General features: G+C 37.7%; 1 protein-coding gene across 1 annotated transcript in view; it reads right to left on the bottom strand.

Annotated features, from left to right (window-relative positions):
• PARD3B (par-3 family cell polarity regulator beta) overlaps positions 1–27,378 on the bottom strand; it is a gene marked incomplete at both ends in the record, with an annotated part of 63,448 nt that extends 36,070 nt beyond the window's left edge. The window contains 6 exons of the mRNA XM_009865026.1: positions 5,849–5,977; positions 6,748–6,887; positions 8,530–8,888; positions 13,165–13,290; positions 16,903–16,989; positions 27,287–27,378. Coding sequence (XP_009863328.1) covers positions 5,849–5,977; positions 6,748–6,887; positions 8,530–8,888; positions 13,165–13,290; positions 16,903–16,989; positions 27,287–27,378 — 933 coding nt within the window. The remainder of the gene's footprint in view (positions 1–5,848; positions 5,978–6,747; positions 6,888–8,529; positions 8,889–13,164; positions 13,291–16,902; positions 16,990–27,286) is intronic.
• Positions 27,379–27,582: the final 204 nt, after the last annotated feature.

The raw sequence follows: 27,582 nt of genomic DNA, 5'->3' as shown, positions 1-27,582 counted from the left end.
GACTGCATGGTATTTTCAGGGTGAATTCAGGCTTGCTGTTACTGTGTACTTTCAGAGTATGCTCTGGGCAAACAAGTCACAACACTGTGACATACAAATCCAATTCTTTTCTTGATTTGCTGTTTTAAAGGAATAGTTAAGCAAAAGAATAGGCTGTGTATAATTCTTTTACATCTACTTCCAACACCACATGCACATGTTTTACATTAAGGACAACTTTTCTGATGGATTCTAAGGCAGGGAGGCTTTAAAAAACTTTTATATGGTACACGATACAAATCCGGTGACCCTTGTAAATGGCAAGGGCTGTCAGCAAGACTTAAGAGTTGTCCGGTCCGAATACTTTGGTTTTATTAATGCAAACACTAAATCTGGATAAATGCATCTAAAATGTACAAATACTCTTATTTCTGTTAAAAGACAGATTTTATATGCCTCTATCCTGCTGTATATATATTTCTCATTTCATAGATTAAAGTGGGCTATCAGACAGTTTGAGACAATACCAGAGCTCAGACTGATGCTGTCAAATAAACAGTTTTCAGTCCCCAGTATTCTGAGGTAAGGTTCCTCATAAGCAAATACAGTATTCTCATGGTACAAGTAACATTATGCTTTTCTCTCCTTACTTGTCTCCACTCTTTTTTTTTTTTCTCTACCAGCAGGCAGAGAACCATCAGAGGTCCTTGCAGGCAATGAGTGCTATGACCAGAGCTTTCAGACCACCCTTTTTAGGTTTCTTGTATTTGCTTTAAAACAGGAAGAGTGGGATCTGAAAGACAAATCATTGATGGAACAAAACACTTTCTTGACAAAGAAAGCAATAGTAAACCTAGATGTGATAAGGTCTCTGCAGCCTCAGAAAGGCTGACTACCATTTTCACACAAAAAAAGCATAACGAACATATCTGCTGTGTTGGTAGCTATACTGGCACTTCATAGCATATGAGAGCTCATTCTGCCATTGCAATATTGTTTGATCCAATTTAAATAAAAAACAAACAAACAAGCAAGTACTTTTTAAAGATATATGAATAATTCAAACAACTTACTCTTCCTCTATAAGTTAGGGAGTCCCACCAAAACCCGGGATAAATAAAGGGATACTTTATGCCACACCTTCTATTTACTGTGACAGGAAAGACTGACACGCCTCTGCTATACAGTGATGTCTTACTGACTTTTATAAAAAGCACAGTAACCAGTAACTAATCAACACACCTCAGCACACAGTTTCCAGAACTCTAAGCTATAATGAACTAGTAACCATCTTCTGAAACACATAATGAAAGCTGAAAACATTTGAGGGGCTGCACTACATAACGTTTTCATATCTCTCAACTATTCCAGATAAACAGCATCTACAGGCCCAAAATTAAACACTTCCCTTCTAAAGTTCCTGGGGAAAAAAAGCCCAGGACTTTTTAAAATCTGCATAATTTATGAAGTTATTCAACACGAAAGGTGCCATGTATATTCACAATATCCTTCTCTTCATTACGAAGGACAATTCAAGAAGCACATCTTGTGTATTTTCTATCAGGTTCCTCTCCCTTTGAATAGAGATAAGATAAAAGAGAATCGGTACTTGCTGGAATCACTTTCTAACTGAAGTTATTTGAACATTTCTGGTTAATTGAGCACTAGGATCACTAGTTTGACCTACAAAAACATGTGCAAAAATGGTTAAGTCCAGGCTGAAACTTCACCTATTATTTCCTGCACATAAAAAGGCAAGAAACAATCAAAAGCAAGTAATAGAAATTAAGCTTTGAATATTAAAAACAAAAAGGACAACACCTCAGGCAAACAAGTTCTCCCTCAGGCTTAGAAAATTCAAGGTAGCAGAAGGAATTAACTAGGGGAAGACTGAAACATAAAAGTTAAACACAGGGTAAGCAGAAAAAATGCTTAATTGAACTTGCTACTCATCCTACTTCCTTCTATCCTGTATAGTACATGTGGAAAAAAGACTTGGAGCTAAAGATCAATGACTATGTTATATATATTCCTTTTTTAGCTTCTGTAGTAAAAATGCTGGTATGTTCCTTTTCCACTTCTGTTCTTCAGGGATCAATGAATATGTCAAGAAACCACAGAAATAGTGATTACAGTTAAAACTGTAAAATAGTTAAAGCTATCTTTAAAACAAAAAATAAAGCATGTGCAGGACTTGCATTATGTATGTGATCCAACTTAAAGAAAAATGCATCATAATATTTTTGGTGCTATATTATTTTTGTCAGTTGCAGAACATGTAGATTCCTCTGCTTATGTGCATCATATCCACTATCCTGAAGGCTCATGAAAAAAAGCAAGAAAAAAGAATTGTTCAGGGTCATGGTGCAGAATGGGTTACACCAGAGCTGTCCTCATTCAAGTCAATTTAGTTGTTTTACCGAAAAAAAAAACAACCCCCCCCAAAAAAAACAACCCCAAAAGAGAAGGCGGGAGTAAGTGATCTTTACATCATAATTAAAGGAAACGACACCTTCAGATCATACATTTTCCCTGGAGAAAAAAAACACAAGATGCAACAAATGCATATGGTCAAAACATTGTATTTTCAAAACATAACAGAATGACAGCCACAGTTTGATATGTATTCCATTTAACTTCACAAGAGAGAGAAAATCAAGTCTCTTCAGTTAGCCCAGTTTCCCTCTTTAATACTCCCTATCCTTTAGAAAACAATCAGTGGTAGAGTTCAAAACGCAAATGCGCCTTAAAGAATGCACTCATCACTGGCCACTCTGTAGACTGTGGTAATTAAGTGAACCAAGATCTTCCCCAGAGTTTTGGAATCAGCATCTTACTCAGCTGCTACATTGTCAACAGCTGGCATGAATTACTGGGAACATTTGGCTAACTGGATAATAAGGAGACAGCCTGTGGTTGATCCAAATTCTACTTCACTGATCTGCTTCAATAAAATAAAAAAAATCTCATCAGATGCTGCTTTTCTTTTTTCAATCAGCAACAACACTACAAAGATTGGGTTTTCTATTTTATTCCCTCATTATGTGGAAAAAATGTAACCATACAACTCTTAGATGTTGCATGGACTAAGCGTAACTGAAGCCCCAATTCCCTATAATTCAATAATGCCTGTTGTGACACCGTTTCATCCTCAGCCATATCACATTTCTCTCTTGGCTAGTGTGGCAGAAGTTTGCTACTCTGAATATATTCTTCTACGTGGTAGCAATTCATCAGCACAAATCCCAGTAACAAAACCCCCAAACTCTGCTCTCATGTAGTTTACTGAAGAGAAAATATTCCTGAGACCAAGCTTTCTCCAAACCGCAGCTTTCTTACGAGGTAAAGTCAAATTACAGTATTACAGATGCACGCAACCAAATGCCACTAGCTGTTATTCTGTTGCATTATTTGTTTTGTGCCAGTGCAGCTATCAAATTCTCTCCAGAAATCAACGCAGGAACGCAGTTCTATTGAAGGAACATACTCAAAAGTGGGTTTGTGCGTGGTATCTGGTAGGTTCAACCTCCAGAGGCATCTTTGCCACAGGAAGCTGGGCAGAAAGGACAGTTTTACTAGGCAGTCCGTCTTCTCCTGTCAAGAGGTAACAAGGAATCTAAAGAAGACACCTTTTCAGATTACTATCCCTAGAAAATTGCCCAAATCAAGAATAAGCCTGATATAAAGCAATTACTCTACTATTGCCAAGCATTAACAAAAGCCTCAAGTATTTAGATAAACTCTGCATGCATGTTACATAGAGCATTCAGTTATAGTTGTCCTTGAAAAATACTGGATTACCCACTGCCTTTCCTTCCAAAACCAAACATTTAAAGTGTTGGCTTTTTTCTCCCCTTTTGATCAAAACAGCAGTGTAACTTTTGGGTAGCAGAGGATTAGTCCAATGTAATATCATGGCTAAATCTAAAAACAAACAAAAAAGCTAAACTAATCTATTTTTTTTTAATCTTTGCTGAGACTATTCTCTGATGTTGCATGAATTCTAACAAGCATCATGTTAGTATCAACATCAGGTAGCTTAGTGATATGGTAACCCACACTTTTCCTGTGAGTTACCAAACAGGTGTTGCTGAAAGGCTTTTTAATTTAGAAGTCCGGTTCCGTAAAAGTGTCTCATGTATTTCAGTAACTCACATTTGTATTACATTGTACTTGATTGGGATAACAAAAAACAAAGAACAGGATTAGAATTCCCAATATCATCAGCATTACAGTGAGGGCCATCACTTGTGCAGCATTCTTTCACAAGGAAAGCAATCTAAGTGAAGGTCAAGCCAGCAGGATAAATGTGACTACTTTCCGGATTTCAATCAAGCCAGTCATAAGTAAGTCACCTTTAGAAAGGTACTTAATCCTTGCTGTAGGGGCTAGAATTTAATAGCAGGCAATTGTGGCAGGTAAAAATTATAAACAGCTTTTAGATTCTTCCAGTCTTTTATACCCACACGCTGTTACAGCGATTTCCAGGAGAATTTGTACTATAACAATAAAGAATCGTGTATAAAGTTGAGGGAACAGGAGAGAGAAAAGAAGTACAGGTACTTTTCTTTAAAAGTACCTTTTCCAAGCAATGTGTTCTGTAACTTAAAAATCTCGCAAGAAAAAAATGTTGATGGTAGATCTTTTCAAAAAATAAGCTCTTATTTAGAACAGCTGGAGGAAGAAACAAAATCCTAGATGTAATAGATAGTTCAGTACTTTCAGACCTAGAAATTTCCCTCCAATCCACACAGACACTGACTCTACAGCTCAGGCCTTAGTAATGATCAACTCTGGTGCTTTCGTAAACACTGACAATGAAGGCACACTTACAGGGCTGAAAATATTCTGCAATGAAAGATTACACAATAAAAAAGGAAAAATAAAACAAAAATAGTTTTGTTAGGACACTTCACAATTGCTCTACTACAGGAAAATCTGGGCAGCAGCAGCAGCACAAGAGGAAAGGCTCACATGACAGAACCTCAACTCCCCTCCGGCTTCTTATCCTACCACAGTTAACACATCCTTACCTAGGCAAGGTCCAACCAGAAACAAGGAAACAAGAAGAAAATGTTTTGTGAGGAAACATAATGGAGGATTTTTGTAGAAGATCCTGCTATCAGTCTAAAGCAAAGGAAAAGAAAGAAGGTGGCATCGGCATCGTAAGAAAAGAATGAAGGCGGTTTGTGTTCTTGAAAGGAGATAAAAAGAGACAAAAGCAGGAAATGCTGTCCTTTCCTTATCCTGAGAACTTCGTAATGAAAGGTCAAGTATAGCCATCAATCAAGATAAGGAAGAGGCAACCAAAGAGATGACCTTCTTTGAGGGGAAACAAGTATGTATCAGATAGCACTTTTACACTGATGCAGTTGTCTTCGTGCATGTGAGAGAAAATAGAAGAGAGTTTCGTGACAGCATTTTAAAAAAAAAAAAAAGTGAAAATTACGCACTTGAGATAGAACAAAATCAGACATGCAAGAGCCTACAAAGTCAAAGACTATCAGCCAAAGAAAAGCTTTTTTTCAAAACTTGTAAGGGATGCAATGGAATTGTATTCGTCTCCACCCTCACAGTTCAGCACCTGGCTCAGGAGGTGCATCTCCCAGGGGCACCCACCCTCACTAGTCTGTTACTGATAAGTTGCAGGACGCATTACGTGCACTTTAAACTGCGGGTTTAAAGTTTGTGGCTTTGCCAAGAGACTAATCCATTTTCAGCCATACTTCATCTCACAGTTACAACATGTATTTACCACATTCCCCTGTGAGTTATGTTTATGATGTCATTTTGGGGATGACTTCTTGGACTAGTTTTAAAACATGGAATGGCTTCAATATCACTCTTCAGGAAAAAATAACAAGTTTACCAGCTCCCGAGGTAGAAAGGCCTCCTCCTGACGAGCCACAACCAGACAGACAGTTTCCCCTTGCTTTGTGCTCCTCAGCATAGCTACAAGCTCTTCCTGGGTCCTGCCAGTGATGTCCCGTCCATTCACCTACCAGACACAGAAGAAGAAAAGATGTCATAGCGGTGAGTATGGCTGTCTTTTGTCCTTTTCCCCTCACCAAACACAGGTGTCATTCAGTGACTGAGAGCAAAGAAGAATTAGCTACAACTCCCACAGTGTCTCCCCCATCTGGCCCTGCATAAATCACTTAACCTTTTTCCCCTCATTTTCACCATCTGTCAGAGAAGCTCTGTTGTGTTTACTCACCTTGGTTGTGAGGCTTAATTAGTTTGTAAAGCACTTTGAAGATCAAAAGTACAGAAATAAGACCTAAGTATTAAAACTGTTCACCTTAAGAGCTTTTCTGAATTTACTAAGTAGAAATAACCCATTAGATGAAAAGATCGTAAGTTACAAGATAACTGAAAATTTTAAACAGACCTATTTGAGTAAAATTGCCTTAAAACGAGCACTTCACTACCACCTCCATATTTATCTGAGGTTTTTGGACATGGCCAAAGAGGCAAGCTATGTTTCATTTCTAAATTGATACATTTACCTCTTGAAAGAACCAAGACATTATCAGGTCCCCTTTGATCAAATATCCCATGGATCATTGTGAAAAGCACTTTTTTTCAAATCGTGGTGTAAAATACTTGTTGACAGACAGTACAAAAGCCATGAGACTTTTTTTTTTAAAACCAAGGTCAAGAATTTTCATTCCATACACCAGTAGCATGAATAAGGAAATAAAATATTTATGCCAAAAGCAGCGATCAATACTCAGCAATGCAAATACAATGGATGTTTATCCTAACCTCCAGGATTCTGTCTCCTGACTGTAAACGACCATCTTTCACTGCTGCACCTTTTGGTAAAATGTTCTTCACAAAAATCGGACCAGGACCATGTACTGAAGAGTCTCTGGTAACCACAGTGAAACCAAGTCCTTCTGGACCTAGAAAGTCAGATAAAATAACTCCCAACATAAATTTCAACAAACAAATGATCATTCAAAATAAGTAAACAACGTCAGCAATATATCCGGACACTCATTCAGGTTAGCTTTTAAAGAAAGAAAGCAAACAAAAAGCTGCAAACGTGAGCCTATTTTCTGCATGGTCTAGAGAAAAACTTTAACAATCTCAGAACACACGGTCAAATCTTCCTGCAACAGCTAGAGAAAGAAATACTTTGGGAGAGCTCGCAATAATGTACAACAACTGAGAGGTCTCATTTTGAAGTGTTTACCTTTTCTCTAGGTGGTTTGAGTATCAGCCTTTGCATTAATGTAAATAGTTATTGAAACAAATCAATCAGAATTGTTTATTTATGAGAATAAATATAATTTAGCAGGTTTTACTGAACTTGGTGAAAAGTGGAAAATGTCACAATTTGAATGCTAAGACTGCTGATAACATGCTGTTAAGAAAGGACAAAGTGATATTTCAAAGCTTCCATTAGCGAAGTTGTTTGCTGCTTGGAAACAACCAACCTACAAGTGTTAATAGATAAATGTTTTAAAAAATAATTAGGGAGTAAAACCAGTATCAGCAGGTATTACTTAAAAGCCACCAAAATCACCCAGGAATAGCTGGGTCCATAAAATTCTTTTTACATTGAGCAGGATTGCTATCCACGTGACAGTTCACAGAGATATCATGTCGATATCACATTCCCATCATTTCTGAAAACATAAATTACTGTTTCAAAATCAAAAGCATTACATCTAAAATGGGGAAAATGATGAAGCAGGTTTTATTAACGCTAAGCTGAAGAGTTCAGAAGTAAAAATGAGTGATTTAAGTTAAGAAATAACAAAAATTAAGAAATGACAGCTTGATTACATTCATTATGTGTTAAAAGAATAAAGCTACAGACAGTTTTTAAAAGGGCCACTTCTAGCACCAAATTTAACTCTCAGCCGAAGAGAGACAGAAATCAAACAGAAAATAGAAATGCTAATTGGGATCTGCTTAAGCATATTTTATAACGTGTATAAACCTGTTACTCCATGCAAAGACAGACTTCTGCACAGAGCAGCAATTAAAGACATACACACAAAAAATCGGCCTGTTGACAAATGAACAAGTACAAATTGAAAGCAACTGCTGATAGAAAATAAAAAAGGGAAAAGCAGGTAAATCTGTGGCCACCTTGCTCAGGTAACATGAAACAGAGCAGAGTATGTTTGGAACATATCTTTAAAAGAAGGTTGTACGAGTGCTGTGGTCAATTAGCACATATGAATAAAGATAACTCAGATCAACATCAGACAGTTCAAGCTTTTGTCCTGTACTTGTGAAAATATTGAAGCACCTCTTAATATTGCATATTGCTAAGGAAATACCTTCCACGTAAATCAGTAACTGAGATGTTTTAAAAAGCAGAAAGTCTAGATAACATGCAATCAAAATTTATAAGAAAGCTGACTGTTGAGAACATCACTGTTAACATTTTTTTTACCTTTTGGAAGTTTTGAAACTTTTAAAATGTTAACAGCTTGCTCGAACTGTTAAGGTCATTGGTTTAGTTACAAGTTAAGGCATCAATGTAGAGAACATGATACAAAATTAATCATACAGTCTCCAAAGACCTACCTTTTTTTAGGTCTATCTTGATTTTCTTTGCATTTTTTTTATTGCCAAAGCCCATAAGGGGAGACAGTGAGGGAGAAGATGACTTTCCACCCAGACGTGGGAGGTTGGGGCTCTTAGCTTGTTGTAATGTTGCCTGTACACCTGCCTCCAAGCTGCTTCCTCCTGAAAGACTAATTGTTTTCAGAGCAGGTTTTGGATGAACAGGAGGTGGAATCTTTGATTTTGCAACTCCTTCTTCGTTATCCAGAAAACAAAGAGGCGCAATAGCAGATTTCTCATATTGTTCTCGATTACATGGAGGAAGGACTTCCAATATGACATTTTGAAATTTCATTGCCTGACGGAAGATGTCCTGAGCCCTTAAAACAAAGGTATGAAAGTTCACATAACCAGAAAATTTGAGGATAACACAAAAAATTATCTTAGAGGTGAAGAAACAACCTTACCTTCACATCTAAAGGGTCCCTTTTCTAAAAGGCATGCATGAGATAAAACTGCTAAACTATAGCGTTTTCTTATATTTCAAATCAAGATGCCTAGGCAGCTATGAAAACAAATCATCCAGAATAAACTAATGAACACAGTTCCTCATGTAGAACATCAGGAAGGGAATTTCTGATGGCAAAAGCTCAACAGAAGACTCCTGAAGCTACAGATTGCTACTTCTTTCAAATGTTTTTCTGTTACGTATCTTCTTGTTGACATAGAGGCACTCTGAGCACTTATGACCAATTGCTGTGGTGGATACATCTACTCTGAGCAAGCTCAAGACTCCACTTTCTCCAAGCATGGCCCAACTGACCCTCAGACTCCTTCACCTTCCTTAATGCAACTGCAGCTGATTCTGCAGTAATAAAAAAGGATGAGGTATGGGATATATTGACATCTTCAGAAGAAATACTGTAACTGCGATTGGTGCAACAGAAAAGGATGATGGAATGGGATGGGATGGGATATATAAGACAAGCTGGCCAAAGCAAATGTTCATAAAAGCCCTCCCTGGACTTTGAATTTTACCCATAGATTTAGTCAGGGAAGACACTTTATCAACCTTGGATTCTAAAGGAAAAAAGGAGACTTCTCTTTATATGATTTCCTCTCTGATGTGCTGATGAAGTGGACGGATTTTATTCCATACTACAGAAGACAACTAAAGTACGAAGAGAAGTAGTAATCGAAGCACATTTTGAGAATGAAAAGAATCAAGAACTTTGTTGAGTTGCTTGGTTGAGTCTAAAGGGGAAGTAATGGCTGGGGTCTGAGAACAATTTACATCTCTCCTACCTTTCAGTAGTGTGTTTGTCAATCTTGGCTTTAGATTTACACTTGGTTACACAACAGGAGTCAATGTTGAAAATACTTCCGAAATAAAGTTCTTTACACTGATACAGAAAGAAGTCACCACAAACTTTAACATCTTGAATACACATCTACTGCTTTCTCAGATCAGAGATGCACAGTACTTGCACCTTGCAGCGGTAACTAGTGCAATGGAGAGCCTGGTTCGAGAGGGTTTTTAGCATCAAGAAGACACCAAAGTCAGGGGGCAGCCTCAACGGATACTGCTCTGGGAAAAACCATCTTGGCTATGCTGAGTATACGTGCACCAAGAGGCAAAATAGCCACATTCACAGAATCATAGAATTGTCAGGGTTGGAAGGGATCTTAAAGATCATCTAGTCCCAACCCCCCTGCCATGGGCAGGGGCATCCCCCGCTAGGATCAGGCTGCTCAAACCCCCATCCAGCCTGGCCTTGAACACTTCCAGGGCTGGGGCTTCCACCACCTCTCTGGGCAACCTGTGCCAGTGTCTCACCACCCTCATGGTGAAGAACTTCTCTCTAATGTCCACTCTGAACAGATCCATCTCTGGCTTTAACCCATTCCCTTTAGTCCTATTGCTACCCAACATCCTAAAAAGCCCCTCAGCACCTTTCTTGTAGGCTCCCTTGAGATACTGGAAGGCCACACTCATTAACTGGAGACGCTGCCAGAAGAGAAATCTCAAACTTGGAAAGAAAAGTAGCGGGAAGGGTGTTGTAGGACTTCCAGCACCACCCTCAAGAGTTAGGTTACAGAACTGTAACAAGAGTTTCCCAATGCATCTGCAGAGCTTACAGGTCACCTATAGTCTGTGAAGGTTTTCAAGCACAGATCTTACTCTGACCGTAGCAACCATGGCATGCTCCCAGCATACAGATGTAACCTCTTAATTGGGTTTTGTTCACACCTCGTCTTCATCCTTGCAAGTAGCCACTTCATCATATGTTACAAGGTAATTTAATAACGCAGTTTCAGGAGATGAATCTTTTAAATATATATTAAAGAGAAAATATAAGATCTCCTTCAAACAAAAAATAGTGGAAATAACACAAGACATCCTGTGGGAAAGCCTAAATGCAGTCTTCGGGGGCAAAATAACTGGCTGCACTTCAAAGAGAAAAAATAATGGATGGAGAAATTTACATTTCTTGAGACCCCAAATGCATACTTTAAAGAAATAAGGGAGTCAATTAAAAGAGGGTCTCGAAACTCCGCAGCACAACAGAATGTAATTGAATAGATTAACAGCAAATGAAAAAGCAGACCAACAGTCCCAATATATAAAACTATTATAAACATGGGAATACAGAAAGTAGGCTGCTGCTATTACAGCTGCAGAAGCAGCAATCATCAGGAGCAATACTATAAAGCCTCTGCTGAGAACGGAAGGCGATAGCATGTAACAATCTCTGCTAAGTGTTAAAACAGTTTTTACAAGGGTTAGGAAGAAATGTCAATTTGAAACTAGCAAACAGATTTTCCCGTCAAGAGAATCTGATGACTATTTTCCTAGTCAATAACCATTGGGACAATACTTCGTCCCATCCATGACAATTACTGCATTCCTGTGCCTTGGACAGGTGAGTACCGTTGATGAAAAGTAACAGGTGTATTCACTGAGATTAGTTTCAACCTGTAAAGCCGCTTTCCTTAGCCATTCTCAACAGCCAAGGAGGAGAGATGATGCAGAAAGGCTATTCTGGAAGGCAGTTTGGCGGAACAGCATAACAGGGCATGGGACCAGGCTAGAGTTTGTCCAGAGTACCACCTCCAGTCCCCAAATGGATGCGAGTCCTCACAGCCCACCCACAGTTTTTCAGATCCACTGTCGCTGCAATCACACCGCTACTTATTGTAACATAAGGTGACTCAGACTGATGAAAATAGGCTCTGCTGTGAGCCACCTTTCAGTCACTTCTCAGTCTCCCAGTGACAGAGACATCATCAAAGACTGGCCTTTCTAACAACTGTCTCTGTGTATTCCATCCAACTCCCAAAACTTTACACAAAGTCAGAGAAAGCAGTGTCCTGTATTTCTCACTTTGAAGGAAAGCCTGAGAGAGAAGTGGAAGGTTTACTGCAGTATTTCTCACTGTCCCCAAATCTAGTCACCTTATAGAGAAATATGCAGAGTCCTCCATGACACATACATCTCATGGGCTTAAATCCTCTGAAGATCTAGTTACATTCTGAAGTGAACACAAAAGAGACAACAAATCTATAAAGAAAATATCACGCACAATTTTGAAAATAGAGGGTTTCGTTCAGGCAAAATCTCATTTGAGTGGATATACCTTCATTACAAAACTGCACAGGTGAGGCAGCAAACATCTGAATATCATATCAACACTGAAAAACTGGCATCTTATGTAGGTATTTTCCTTTGATGGAAGAGAATGGCATGTACTATATCACAGCAGAACACATTTACCACCAAATAAGCAAAAAGCAGTAACACGTAAAGCTATCAGAAAGCAAAAAGCACAGCCTCAGGAACAAGGTAATACTCACCCTACAGAGCTACACTGGTTTTATGAAGCCCTATCTTGCAAATATTTATACCTAACAGTGAAATTACATATTTGATTTTAGTCTAGAAACCTTGAACATTTGGTTTGCTAAAGTTAAGCCTCAACTCCCTTGAGATCTCAATAGCTTTTTGTTATATTATAAACAATCATTCAGCTGTCTAAACATCTGGATTAAAAGTAAAAACAAATTCCTGTTTAATTACTACAGTAAATACCTGTGAATTTTGAGAGGCTATTATTTTGTGCCACAGTTACATTAATTCACAACTAGTTAAAGCAACCTGTTACTTCAAGTAATTTGAGATAGATAATAAATGTCAATAGCTTTTTTAATAAAAGTCATAAGAGGTGAGACCATTTAGCTCAAACAATCACAGTTTGACAGTACTAGTGTTTTTAAGAAATTAAAAGCTCGACATCTGCAGCACCAAAAAAAAAAAAATGCTCTGAATTTCACTTATTCTGAAGATATGAGTAAAATACTACAAAGAAAATTCAGAAAAATTAACAAGACTAGAATGTTAAGATAACTACTAAAAAACTTACTAATATTTAAATTAAGCAAGCACAACAGGTTCACTAAGACTACATGAATATTCCACTCCTCAAATTTCATCTCTTTGGAGGTCTCGGATAAAAAATTTCAAAGTTTCTGCCAGGTATCAATTTTACTGGCATTTTATCTGAAATAAATATTAATCCCTTTTGCACAAATCACTGAAGAAACACAGCATTATATAAAATCCTGGCTAGTTAAAAGCATCAGTAAACCAGCACTTACTGTGCAAAGGTTTTATCTGTAAGGTCCACGTGGTTAATCTTTACAATGCATTCATTTTCATGGAAAATCCCATCACGCCTAGATCTGCTATTTTCTTCAATACCACGGATGAAGAGTCCCAACATCCTAAAATGAAGAAAAAAAAAAAAGAAAAAAGACTGAAAACTCTCCTTATTCTGCTGGTAAGAATTTACAGCGACTAAAATTAGATATTAATCTCTACTGTGTAAGAAATGAGATAAGAGTAAACCATTATGAAGCGCTTAACCCAGAGAAAGGATTTCCAGCCTCGTTCTTTAACTAAAAAGAAGAAAGACTGCAAGAAACACCAAGAAAAATTGCTGGACACTAATGGTATACTACTCACTAGAACTTAATGCTTCCTAAGTCCTACTTGGAGAAACAGAGGAAAACACCTAGATCTCTCCAACCAATTAAAAATTTGGATGTAACTTCTGCAATATTTTTCTGCCACTAGAATTACACTGCTCTGAAACACCACAAACAGATTAAAAGTAATTCCCTAACTCAACTGTAATAAACTAAATGGACATTAGGGTAAGATAAAAAATAACCACTACTTCAACATCTGAGAAGTCTCTGAAACTTTTCATTTGCCAAAGTCCCTTGTTTTGACACATGACAGAAATACAGTTTATTCATGTGTCATGGGAGCGGCAGAACATCAAAACTTAAAGTTGTTTGTTACCAGGATATGTGCAAATGGAAAACTGAGGTTCAGCACAGAAAGTTCTGATAATGTGTCAAGTGATGCAGTGTGGGTACTGCAGAAGTCCAGTACGGGTCACTGCTGAGCGCTCGGCTATTTCTGACCTGCCTCAAGCATCTCTCTCCTGCAGACTACAACTCAACACAGGTAAAACCAATTACACCAGTACACTGCCCAAAAAAATGACAACTGCATGTTTGTGGAGATCTTTTATAATCAAGTTTTACCCACTAAATTTCCTCACCACATCAATATCAAAAACAGATGACCTTTAAAGACCATTTTCTATTGGCTATGCTCCATAAAATATTAATGTACAATTTCTAATAAGCTAGCACTCCAATCACAGAACAGAAGCTCTGTGTTTTTTCTTAGATTCATGACTGCCCCTAATATTTAAGTCCACTGAGCAGATTCACAGCATGTCATTAACTATTTTGAATGACATTGTATTCACTGTGCATCTGATTTTAGATTTAGTATATAACAAGATTTAAAAACTTGTATTTATGTCATATCAATATACATTAAGTGAAAACTTGGTTCCTACTTAATATTACTCTTCCAAATATTCCTACTGAATATTACTTCTTCAAAACATCTAACAGAAATAAAATATTTAATCTATTCAATAAAAATTCTCTTACAACTTGTGTTACTCTTCACTAAAGGATTCCAAAGGTGTTGAGGGGCCGCAGCCCCGTTGATGACAAATATCCCACAAGTGGCAATCAAAAACCTAAACCCTAAGAACTAATGAAGTATAATTCTGTTAAGATGCAAATCAATAAAAAAGGAGAAATAAAAGGTATCACAAATTAAGCTTGTTGCTCACTAACGCTCTTGTGCTCAGATGCTGTATCAATATAATGCAACAGGATCTCCCACTTGTCTGAACCTTGTGTGTGCTGCAGCCTCTGAACGAGCAGCTTGAGTTACACGTGCTCTGGCAGCTTACATTCATTTTTCCGTTACTTTTTTCCACGGTCTTAATTTTAGCATTATTTTAATGCACTATTAAATTCTAATTTCCTTTTTAAATGATATCTAAGTGCAAAAGAAAGGGGAAAAATTATTTCCATTAGTTTCACGGTTCCTGTATAAACTAAGATTTTGTAAATGAATACGTTTCAACTGGCTCTAGAAAAATTTTGCCACATTAGGCTAAAGCCAGCATTACCTTATTAGAAGATAACTTTACAACTGTAATAACAGACCATGGTTAGGCAGGGCCAACGTGCCTCCATAAATTTTATCTCGTCATTAACAGAAATAAAAGATGCTCTTCTGTACTTTCTCATGTTACGATGAGTCAAAATTTATACACTACTCTCAAGCTTGATTAAATAAGAGAGACAAGCAGTAATATGTAAGTCACTCTAGCGCTTTTACAAAGGTATCACTATGGATCTGCCAAGGGTTATTAAAATTTGAAGACAACTGTCTAAACAAGTAGGCCATCTGCCAAGAACCTCTTTGCTCCGAGGGATCCCCAAAAGCGTATATAAATAAGGACACATTAACATGCATGCAATGTAGACCAAGGAACTCCACTCTTTCTTCTCAGAGGTCTTTAAAAGCTACACCCAACACACTGACACTTCACTACAGAACTGTATTACAGTCACAATAGCCACTGATTTTAATAGTTTGCCATTTCATGACATTTTTTTACCTAATCATCTTGAAATACAATGTACAGACTGCAACCTTTATGGCATGCCTGTAACACAGAACTACTGTCCTCATTTCATGGTATCTTCATAAAAGCACTAGAGTGACTTACATCGTTTGTCCCTCTCTTTTAACCAATATCAAAGAACCAGTGTCCTCATTTCATGATGGGGTAACAAATGCAAGTGCCTTTCTCAAGGCAAACAGGTAGCCTGCAAAGCCAAGGCCACGCCTCAGACCTCTTACAGTTCCCATCAAAGACCAACATTCTTCTTGAGACAGTGAAGACATTTTTCCAGGCAGCAGGCAGACATCTATGTTCCTTTTTGGCAAATAAAATGTTCTGAATGAATTCGGTTCCACTTACAATCTCAGATCTCAGAAACCATGTACAAGGCAATTTTATCTTTCACATTCTCTGACCTACACGGAAGTTAACAAGTAAAGCAACATTTAAGAATTAAATAATTTTTACCTTTGCAGTAATTGTATTTGTGTTACAGGCAGCCATTTTATTCTAAAGTAGTAATTTTAGCACATGCAATTACCCATCTCTTATTCAGGGTTGCCACTGTCAAATTAACTCTCTGGCTAAGGGTCCGTATGTCAAAATTTCAGCCTAGAATGTTTTTATTTTTCATTATTTTTTTTTTTTTACAGCTGAGTTACATAGCTTGGAAAACAGCTATAATGAAAATGCTGACACAGTCTTAACTACCCTGCATCAATATGAGCGTGCTGCTGTAATAGGCTTTTGTGATCTCAAGAGACTATGTTAAATAATTTATAATTAAAGCAATTGCATTGTGAGAAAGAAAAGTTCATGGTATAGTGCACATTTTATAAATGGCTTGAAAAATATGAGCCATGACCAGACAAGCAAATTTTTTTACTTTTCTTGTCACCCATGTCACTAAGGAACAGCCTACGCAGAGAAATCCGAGTGGAGAAAAAACACCCACACCAAACAACCACAACCCCCCCCCCCAAAAGCACCCCTCCAATCAAAACCAAACCCCACATTCCACAAAACCAGCCCAACACCGCGAAAATGAACTAACCTCATAACCTCCACACATTTAGTATTACATTATTCTACAGAGAGCCTAGGTTACCATTTAGAGGCAACTAAAAGGACATCTATGAACAAAGGGGTTGGTATTGTCTCATAAGTAACTCAGAGTAGTAAATATTTTGGTAATGGAAGACAGCCACAGACCACTTTTCTTTCAAGCATTTCTTCTCCTTATGTTTAAAAAGTAGGAGTTTTAAGAAAACCACAATTGAAACCCTTTCATTAAAACACCTCTTGAGTAATACAGAAAATATCTTACCTTCCACTCAAAGATGAAAAAAAGGGCACTACATGTATTCCCAAGGGTCCACCTTCCCCAGAAATTTCCACTGTTTTTGTCATTTCACTAAAAAAGAGCACAGGGAAAACACATCTCTCATGCTTCTTCACAGAATTCTCTATGTTAAAACAAATTGCTGATTGATCAGATAGCAGAAAGGATTAAAAAAAAAATCAACTCAGAGCTCTTTAATATATAAAAATCTGATTAAATGTAAAAAGGTTATCAAATTCTTTAATTTTTTTTATTAGCATTTGTGTGCTTTGAAAGGGAAAGACACCAAGTACTAGACATTTTCTCAAGTCAACTCTTAAGTAAATTAACCAGAATATTAAAGAATAAGCTTTTAAGTCATGAGAGATTTCATACCGTATTTGGTTTTTAAAAAAGGTTATTCTATGTGTTCTTATTTTTAAGTTCCACATGAACTGCTTTAGTTGATTTCCTTATGCAGACACAAACATGAAGACCACACATTAAGGACATCAAGTCAAAACCAAATTAGTCATATTTAAACATTTGGATTTCTGCCCTCAGTTGTGTAAAAACCTCAATGACAAAGAAAGAACAAACCAAACTGTAATCAAACGTGCAACTCAGCTCATTTTTTCAGGAAGTTTCCTTCCTCAAACACCATTATCACAAACCTCTACATTATCTCTGACAGTTTTTGCTGTTTCATGGCTATGTGCTGTTTCATTTCCTATTGTGTATTTTACATGGAAAGCCTTACCATGACCTTAGCTCTATTCTGGGTGATCCTAATTTGGAAAGGAAGGTACTTGAATTGGTGAGAGAGAGACAAAAATGAATAAGGTCTGTATTTTAGCAGATGACATTTCTTCTTTCTATACTAGTCTACACCTTCTGCTACACCCACTCCCCTCAAATCGTAGTGAACACCATTAGAACTCAGCATTAGTGCCAGCGGACAACTACCGAGTATTTCCATGTACATTTGAATACCCAAATGCATTCAAGCTACAAGAAGCTCAAGACTTTCCGATCAATCCTATAGCATGTGCAGAACATTTCAAACTGAACCAAATGGCCACTTTACATACCGCCCTGAGCTAAAGACTCACTCTTATTGGTGCAAGTGCAGACGGCTGTTGCAAATCAGACTCCGACAGCTCTCCAAAACCCATGCAACAGACCTGGAAAGCCCAGGCCTGCAAGAGGAGAAAGATGACTGAACCGACTCCTGCATGCTATCACTCTCTTCCCCCCCAAAAATATTTTTTTCTAGTGCTACAACTTCCTCTGGGATCAGCTGACTGAGCTCCCCAGCCCACAGTCTTCGATCGTTTGATTCGATGTGCGAGTGAGCAGAAACACCCAGGCATTAGGGAGGAATCCATGACCACCCTTGAAGAGGTAATACACAGTTACACCAGGTTAGATACAGCGTAAAAACTCTGGGCACAGCAAAACCCTCTCACAAGGAGGACATTTACCGCAATCTTGGACAAATTCTGGCACTGTTGCCTAATAATGCAATAATATTTTTTGTTGTCGTTGATGACAACAACAGTTGCCCAGTTCTATAATGATTAATCACAAGCAACTTGCCGGAGATACAATAATTTTTAGCTTGGTAGCTAAATATGGCATAAGACTGGAAAATAAGTTTGCAACATTTTATTTTGGTTTGAAGTATGGAGAGGTAGGCGGGGTTGGATTGCTGGCAGTTTTGGGGAGCTTTTTTTTTGTTAAATTATTCTTCCAAAAAGGATGATAGGGGACGAATTTATATTCTGTAAAAATGAAATGGACAAACCCTGAACAACAAACCACTACTGTTTGCAATGCAACCTATTTTAATGTCACTGTATTTATAACAAGGGCAATGATCAACATACACTTGTATTTGCTGGGTTTTTTGTTCCCTCCATTATTCTTCCTTCATGAACGAAACAGGGAAATCCTGACAAAATCTTCCTGTAAGTCTTTCAAGAAAACATTTTTTTTCTAGTGAAACTGGTCAGAAAAACTAATCAGGATGGTTACAAAAGACTTAAGAACATATGCATAGGAAATTAACTCCTCTTTCAGTTCCATCTTCGACTTCCTCCAATTCTCTTAACAGAACAAAAAAAAGTATAATTAAAGGGCTACTTTTATTGTCCTTTGAACTTCTACAGAATCAAAATATAGGAGGAAATGAAGAAGCCAAATCCTATAGATCCAGAAAATAATCAGAAGTAATGAACGGGCTTTCATTTGTAAAAGGAAAATTTCAATAAATTACAGTTGTCCCCAGATAACCCCATGTTGCTCAAGTACTGCAGGGAAGAGTTGTCTTCCTAAGCAACTGTAAAATAGAGAAGGAATTTTTTTGAGGGCTATCACAATAGACAGGTTAGCTGTCATATTAAATCAATGCACTTACAGTTATAAGTAGGCTCAAAGCCAAAGAAAATATACAAGTTTATTTTTAAACCTAACACGAAATCCACATGCTAAGAAAAATAGTTTTCTTTGTGAAAACAAATAGCAACTGTAAAATAGAGAAGGAATTTTTTTGAGGGCTATCACAATAGACAGGTTAGCTGTCATATTAAATCAATGCACTTACAGTTATAAGTAGGCTCAAAGCCAAAGAAAATATACAAGTTTATTTTTAAACCTAACACGAAATCCACATGCTATTAACAAATAGCAGCATGTACATTGTGTATTTTAAAAACGTTGTGGCACATCCTAGAAGTTACAGGTGTACTAAAGCACTAAATATCCAGAATAAGAGCACGCTCTGTATACACAGATGTAAAAAGCAGAGTTTAGAATTGTATTCTTAATCAAAACCCCATGAGCCAGAATGACTTTTCATTCTCAAACAAATGTGATTCTTAGTTACATCTGAGACAAAAACTGCCCTTCACAAAAACTTCAATAGGTCTTTGAGGACATATTATTTGTATATTAGAGCTATGAAAGTCTGACAGTTCAAAATCTAAAAAATCAGGATATCTGGGACTCAATTGGTGGTTTGTATTTTTTATTTGTTTGTTTTTAATTTAGGAGCCTCAAAGATTAGAGACTTGGAAAAATTTGGCATCATTCACTCATGTTGTCCATCTTTCAGCAGGCTTAATCTTAAGCCCACAAGAACAGCTGAATTCCAGCAGTGTACTACTTCATACGGCTTGCACTTTATACTGGAGAGAGCATTCAGGAACAGGGCATGGCTGAAGGAGATCCTAACCAGAATGAGCTTTAAGAATACTAATTACTGAATTCCACAGGCACAAGGGACACCAGGGTGCTGAGACTCTCCAGCAGTTTGACAAAGTCAAGTTAAAAAACTGAAATCTGCAGTTTGGAGAAGGCAGAATGGCTTTCCACTGCTGGCTGATAGCTCTCATATGACCACAGAGTAGGTAATCTATGGATATACTACAATATTCAACACATTTAAAAAAAACCAAGCATACCCTCAAAATACGAAATAATTAAATTCCAAAAGTTAGCAAGCTACTAGTGACCTACTCCTATTTTAAATCTCGCCTATACACTTTAAATGCATTTTGCAGGGAAACAAAAAAACAGATCTGGCCTATCAATTCAGTATAAAAGATCTGGAGTCCAAGTGCTAGCTAGGGAGAGGCTGGGAGTACTGGTGAGCAACGCAAAGCGGGTGCCTTAGTGTCCTACCCTGCCAGTATCTCCTGCATGTTCTTCACGGAGCAGACAGAGCTTCTACCTCAGAAAATACTGTCCTTGCTGAGTCTGCAATCCAATTTCTGCAGAATATACTTGTGTGTATATATATTCCTATAGCAATCAAGTGAACTATTAAAAAGCATTTATGTCAGTGAAATTTATCAGGACTGCAGGGTTCTCACCCCAACTAGAAACACAGAAGCGAGGCTTCTTCAAATGCATTCTGGCACCTCCCTCCTCCTCCTCACCACGTTAAAGGTGCCTCGGAGGTCTGAGTGAAGAGAGAACACCTGCCTTGCGTGACCTGACTGGGGCACCCAAGACCACGTTCAATGCTGTACTATTGATTTTTAACCTGGAGAAGCTATCATCATTTACTATTTAAATTCTTCATTGCTTGATGTTTATTGATTTCTGCCAGATTCTTTACAGTCTAGCACATTTGTCAGGAAGGCTTGCCACGCATATTATTAAAAATGTTGATGAGTTTAGCAAAGAGAGAGATAGCAAAGATGTATGCACGTGCGTAGTGAGTATGCACAGCAGTCCATTTGTAGAGTGGAAAGCAAAATTTAAATAGAATGCTGCACATTCAGCAGCACATATTCAGTGGTGAATCAGTTTGATCTTCAGATTGGCAGCGCCCTTGCTGTCGAGTGCTATAGCTCCCTCTCCTGAAAACTTTATCAGAATTAGCAGCCGAAAGCGGCGGAAAGTTTCTCCGCAAACTATCCAATAATACTGAAGAACGAGTCTCGTCCACCGAGCACACAGAGGCTTAAGGGGGACCCTCTCTCCAGAAGTAACCGTTTTGGAGCTTTGCAGCAGGAGCTGGTTCTCTAAGGCACTTTGACCTTCCTCTATTACAAACACCAGGAGAATCTCGGTAGGATTTCTCTTGGAGAATGCAGCAGATGCAGCCTAAGGCGGATGAATTGTTTTGCAACATACTGAAGAGAGTACCTTGGACAAAGCTGCCTTCTGCATGAGTTACTGTGCAAAACTTGTCATCCTGCGTATGTCACAAGAATCTACTGCCTGAGTAAACACAGATCAAGTATTTATGATTCTTTCGCCATGTTAGTCTTATTCAATACCTGAATGTTAGTCTTCAGCTCAGACACAACATGATGTAGCAAAAACTTTTGAGTAGATCATTGAATTCCTCACATGTTTTTAAGAAAAGGTACTGATTAGTAAGCTGCTGTTATCTGAAAAAAATCTCTTAGCGCAGGATGTCAATGTTTGCCTTGCAAACAGAAAAGCACAGCTAATATTCTGTACATGCTTTGCGGCATTTTTATTGACCACAACCAAGTAAAAGGCACAGAAAATGTCACTCAGAGGCAGAGAACCTAGAGATGAAGTTATTAAGCTGCACTTCCTTGCATGTTCTTCACTTGTGCCTCCAGCTCCACCAGCCAGTGGTGCCGTTCCAATGGAGGAGAGCGTCCTTACCGCGGGGTGCTGACGTTTGGTAAAGAGCACAGGCCTGCAAGTGATGCCAAGTTACTAAACGGAGTTTTAAAGAGGAAGCATGCACTCATTTATCCAAATAAAGAGAGTGACGACTCTGTCCATGTATTTCTTCTGCATATTAAAGTGATACAGTTGCTGATGCTGGTAATGTATTTGTACCCATTCCTCCAGAGAGGCTTCCAGAGCAGTCAGCTCAACTAAAGCTGTCAGATCACCCACCTCACACCCCTTTTCCACATTTTTCCTTCCCTCTTCTAAACTAGGTGCTCAAAGCTCTGATAAAAACGTCTTGAAAGCCCTGAAGAAGAAACTAGAGCTCAAATTGGTAAGTAGTGTGAATACACTCAAATGGTAAAAATCTGAGCAATAGGGATGGGGAGCACCGTAACATCGAGAGGAGAAAGCAACTGAACATGCAGAGTCAAGAAAGAGCTTTCAAGGTACAGTTAAGCGAACTGCTCACTCTCTTTTTGAAGAGACAGGCAGATTTCAGCTGCTCCATTCTACAGAAAACTAAACAAACTATCCACAAAGTTTAAATATTTACTATGAAATAGTGTCAGAATCTTCCAGCTTCAGGTTTGAAGAGGTAACCAACTATCCTCTCTTAATTAAAAACATGAATCCAGTAAAGATGCTAATGTAATCTCAATTTTTTCCCCCCACTAATATTAGCTAATTCTCACAAGATAAGGTCCATTGGTTTGTAGAGAAACCAGACGGTCTGCAGGCACTGGGTTTTTGTGTCTTTTTTGCTTTAAATGGAGTTGTTCCAATTCTGTGTTGTTAGATTAATGAAAGACACAGTAGGCTTTTAAAAAAAGTAAAATATTGAGAAGGAAAAAGTGCTGCAGTTACGCTTTAATTATGTATCTACAGTGCTTAAGCCAAGGAGCTGACCCCGACCTCTGCTAAACAGAAGTGGGAAGACAGCAAAACAGAACATAATGAAAACATGTAATGAATTATCTATGCATAAATTACCCTTTGAGTTACGAGTAATCCGCTGCTATTAAGCTAAACATCCACTTCCAAGCAGATTCATGTTCACTGTTCCTTAACACAGTCATTTTCACTAGGAAAAGCAAGGTTTTGAAAACTAGCATTTCTATGTATAGTGTGCTAGGGGACTCAACATGAAAGGTTGTGACAAATTTCTACCTGACTTCTGTAGATTATCAAGACCCCGCTGTTACTTCAAAACTCCTTCAGTTCTAGTCCAGAACATGAAAGTAAGCCTGGAAAAATACCAAGTTTTATCCATGATGGCAACAGCTTGGCTTCTCTTACTCTGAATATCACCCTTACGAGCAAATAAACAAATAAAAAAAAAAATCCACCTTCAGAAATACAAGATGATCATCATTATTCCAGACTTTATTTATTCCATTAAAAAACATGCCAATGACACAATCTTTCAAGTCTCTCTCCTAGCAAAGTTCAACTCCCAAAAGGTCAAATTAAAATTTTCAAATTCCTGAGGGATACAGTACATTTACAGTGAAATTTTCCAAGAGAATCCAGACAAACAAATTTCCTTCCTACTAGCTTCTGGAATAAAGGAGCAAAAAATCCTCCACAGTGCTACTCATTTTATTTGCCCAATACACAAATAATTCTACCTACTTAAACTGGTGAACTGATTGTTTTCAGATGTAACATTTTGCTACTTGAGTGAGAAATATAAAACAAGCCAAGTCTGAAGCCTTTAGCTTCAAATGACTGGGCTTCATAATCATAAAACATTAATCACAGTGTTCTTTTTCTCTGCTTCCCTCTGAAATACCCATTACTGGCTGTAGTCAGAGAAGGGGCAGGTTGGTGCTCTGACGAGAAGGCTCAGATCATTTTCTTAGTTGACTAGCTGCTGCTGTGCTTCAGTGCCACAGGACATAATGATTACCAAAGGCAGCGACAGGAAGGAATATACTCTTGTGGTAGCAACAAGGACAACAGTGGTTTTCTTTCTTCCAAAGCATGAAGTAGCTCACAATTAGGCTGAAATATTTGCTTTATTACCATCACTTAACATGGTTTATTCAAATGAAGGCGTACGGTATGAGGGCCTGGTGGGCCTTTGCGGCTCTAACATCTTTGAAATATAACAAGAAACAAACTTGCACAAATCAGGATTATAAAAAGAGTCAAAAGAGATAGAGAGGCTAGTTTTACTACTTGTGGAAAAAATAGGTTCACTATTTAATATTATTTTATTAAGAAAACCTTCTTTACTTATATTCAATCAAATTAAGATACCAGTAAGACAGACAAGATGGTCTCTAGTGACTCCATTACAAACCTATTACTTCTAATGAAAGAAAACCTTGGGAAAACAGCTTAAAAAACCCTCATTACTTTTAAGGAAAAGTCATACAATAATCAGAATCATTGCCTTAACATTTAAACTATTTGACTTTTGAAATTCTAGTGAATTTCACAGAAATATCAATTAACTTTGCCTTACAAAATAATGCCTTCTGAATTCATCTTAAATTCACTGTTTGAAGGAATATATTACAAATATTTGAATATAATTCACAGTATTGAGGAAAAAAAAATCTCGTACTACTCACTCAACATTTGCAGGCAAAATAGTGTTTTTAAAAATCTCCTCAGGACACAGGAAGTGTAAGCAAGGTATATTTTGGTATAATTGTGTTACTGGGACTCTGCATTTAAAGTAACACTGCTCCTTTCTCTTTATTTCGGTTTGAAGCAGGGGCGGCGTGGGTGCCAATGTTTCTCTTTGATGCATCATTCTCAATCCAGAAAAAGACAATCGATCTTATCTCAAGAAAACAGATCCTCAGAAAAAAAATAAATAAGACAACCAATGCAGAAAGTTTCTTGGGAATACCTTGTCCTGGCCAGCCTTCCCTCTGCTTCCTGTCTGTTCAACACTTTGATGCTCAGGCACCAAGTGAATGGACCCCAATTTATATTCTTTATCACTTTTCCTTCCACACTCCTCTGTCAAGACAGTTTGCAGAATTCAGCAAAAGCCCTCAGAGATCTACAGAAATTCAGGCTTATTATCGACTATTTTGTGACATGCTAGAGAAGACTTGGCCCTTTCAGAAAACTGAATACCTCTGAAAAGCATCACAGAGGTCTTTCTCATTTTTGAATGTTTCCAATGGCCATCAAAATCAGATTCTGAACATTACAACCAAATAGGTATCATAAACTTCTTCTGAAGAATCACAAATGCAAACAATGACTTGTTTAACTCAATAAATAATAACATGCTCTCAGAAAATTCCTAAAGCACCCTACTAAAGGCATAAGGACAACAGTAAATACGAGCATAGCATGCACAGAGCTTGATTAATCCCCATTACAAATTAACAGATCAAGAGACAAATGAGTGCATATATTTGATGATGCATAATAATTACTTCAAGTGAAACAAGCTGTAGAAGTCTTTAGCAACATTCCAAAATGAGAAAATAAGCATTAGCAACTAAACTAAGTTCTATACCTGCATGACGAACACTGATCAGCTATAGTGCAACTTAGAGGCCTGGCAGGTGCAGAGAAAGCTGGAAGAGCACTCCAGTTCTTTTTCGTCATGAGACCATTCTAAAAATATGTATTAGTACCAGCAGGCAAGAGAAGAAACTATAAAATGACATACAAAGTAGGTGACAAGGAAGCCTCCAAGAGGGAGGAAAAACACAAACAGACAAATGAGCTGAAAAGCACAGCCTTATCAAGACAAAAAAATCTCCCATAAAAGAAATTAAATGATGACTCACAAGAACAAAGAGAAAATAAGAAATCAACTCTCTTGAATGGAAAAGACTAATTTTTGGTATGCTCTATGAGAAAAGGCAACCGTGCCACCAAAATCCTGGCATGGCCCAGAAGACCACTTGTTTTTTCTCAGGTGTTTGCGAGGATATATTGCTAAGATTAAGGCTTGTAGATACTGTTTATTTCATGTGGGTTTTTTTAATTTTATGCTGTTTTGACAAAGAAATATAAGGTACAGAGTTATAACAAATTATTATTTGCTATCACAAAAATGGAAATAAATTAATTTTTGACATTTTAGCTGTCATGCATGTTTGTCACATACCACTTAATTTCATTATACAACGTTCTATGATACCACTACAGTTCCGCAACAAACACAACATACAGGACAAAGGACTGAATTCCTTTGCCTACTCAAAAAGGTGTCTTCAGCACAAGCTGAATCACCGGACAAAACTGACATTTAAGCTTACAGTTGGACAGGAGAATAGCAACATGGATATGTCTTGCTCTAAATTTGCTAAGTCAAATCCTCTATTACCACCACTGAGGACCTGACTGATGACTCACCTTGTACCACTGTATTGCATGGCTTGTTAGTTCTGCTGTAACAAATGTAATCTGTAAAATTATTTTTTCATTTCAGTTCAGCCATTTAGAATTTTCCCTGTGATTTCAGGAACAATAAATCATAATGCCTAGTTTCCTCTTGTTCCAGCTATGCAGCTCTCAAATTTTACTGTACTGGCTTCCAGTGCAGATTGTATATTTACCTAAGTTTCTCTCAAAATTTAGACTGGACAGAATAAAAGCTACTTCCCAAACTATCAACACAACCACTATCACCTTCAGTTCTAACAGCAGTGACCATCTCTGTTTTGTTATAAATGAAGAGATGAAAAGGATGCATTCCATCTGATTACTCTAGTGAAGGAATGCATAGGGAAATATTGCAAATATTGCCCATAGTTTTCACAGTGTATAATCACCGACAGAAAATTTACTACAGGATACAGCAAAGTAATAAGTTTACCACTCAAAAACAGAGGTGACATTTTAATTGAAAAAGATCATTTTAGGATTATATGGTTCAGCTGACTGCTTATTTATTGATATAATATACTACCTAAGAACATCCTCTATCTTAAGACATTAAATACTTGCAGGATTGAGTAAAAAAACAAAAACAGAGTACACAACAGAAGTATATTTCCAGCTTATTCTTACACTACAAATTCCACAATAAAATCATTTCTATTCATCAATGAGAGTAAAAGACTGTCAAGCACAAATAACGTGCTTTGGTATGTAAACTGAGTCCATCTTTAGGATGGGAGAGCGGCAAGGAAGACGAGATTATGACGAACACAATGCATAGTCAAAGGTGCAGCTAGAATGAGAAGGCGTTGTGTGTTGACAAGCCTCGCTTGCATGAGCACTGAACAGAAGATGTTCCTACCTGGCAGGAATTCGGGCTCTCTGAGCCAACACCAGTTCTGCGGGTCCAGTGAGGTTCATCTCCCCATCCTGAAAAGATACCTGGGGAGCACCCTGTTGAGAGATTTCAAAGAACATTTTGAAACTAATACATACTTGCGCATACAGAACAATGGCTGTATTTACATTTTTATGTCGGTATTTGTAAGAGCAAACAAGTCACATCACAGACAATGAGGACTGAAAGACTCATTCTGTCTGCAGTACATGTTTGGAGTAAGAGGAGGGTACCCAAGGTCCTGCTCCTCACCCCAGAGT

The sequence above is a fragment of the Apaloderma vittatum genome, unplaced genomic scaffold, assembly GCF_000703405.1.
Source record: "Apaloderma vittatum isolate BGI_N311 unplaced genomic scaffold, ASM70340v1 scaffold17932, whole genome shotgun sequence".
Classification (NCBI taxonomy): Eukaryota; Metazoa; Chordata; class Aves; order Trogoniformes; family Trogonidae; genus Apaloderma; species Apaloderma vittatum.
This window is presented reverse-complemented; position numbering and strand designations above follow the sequence as displayed.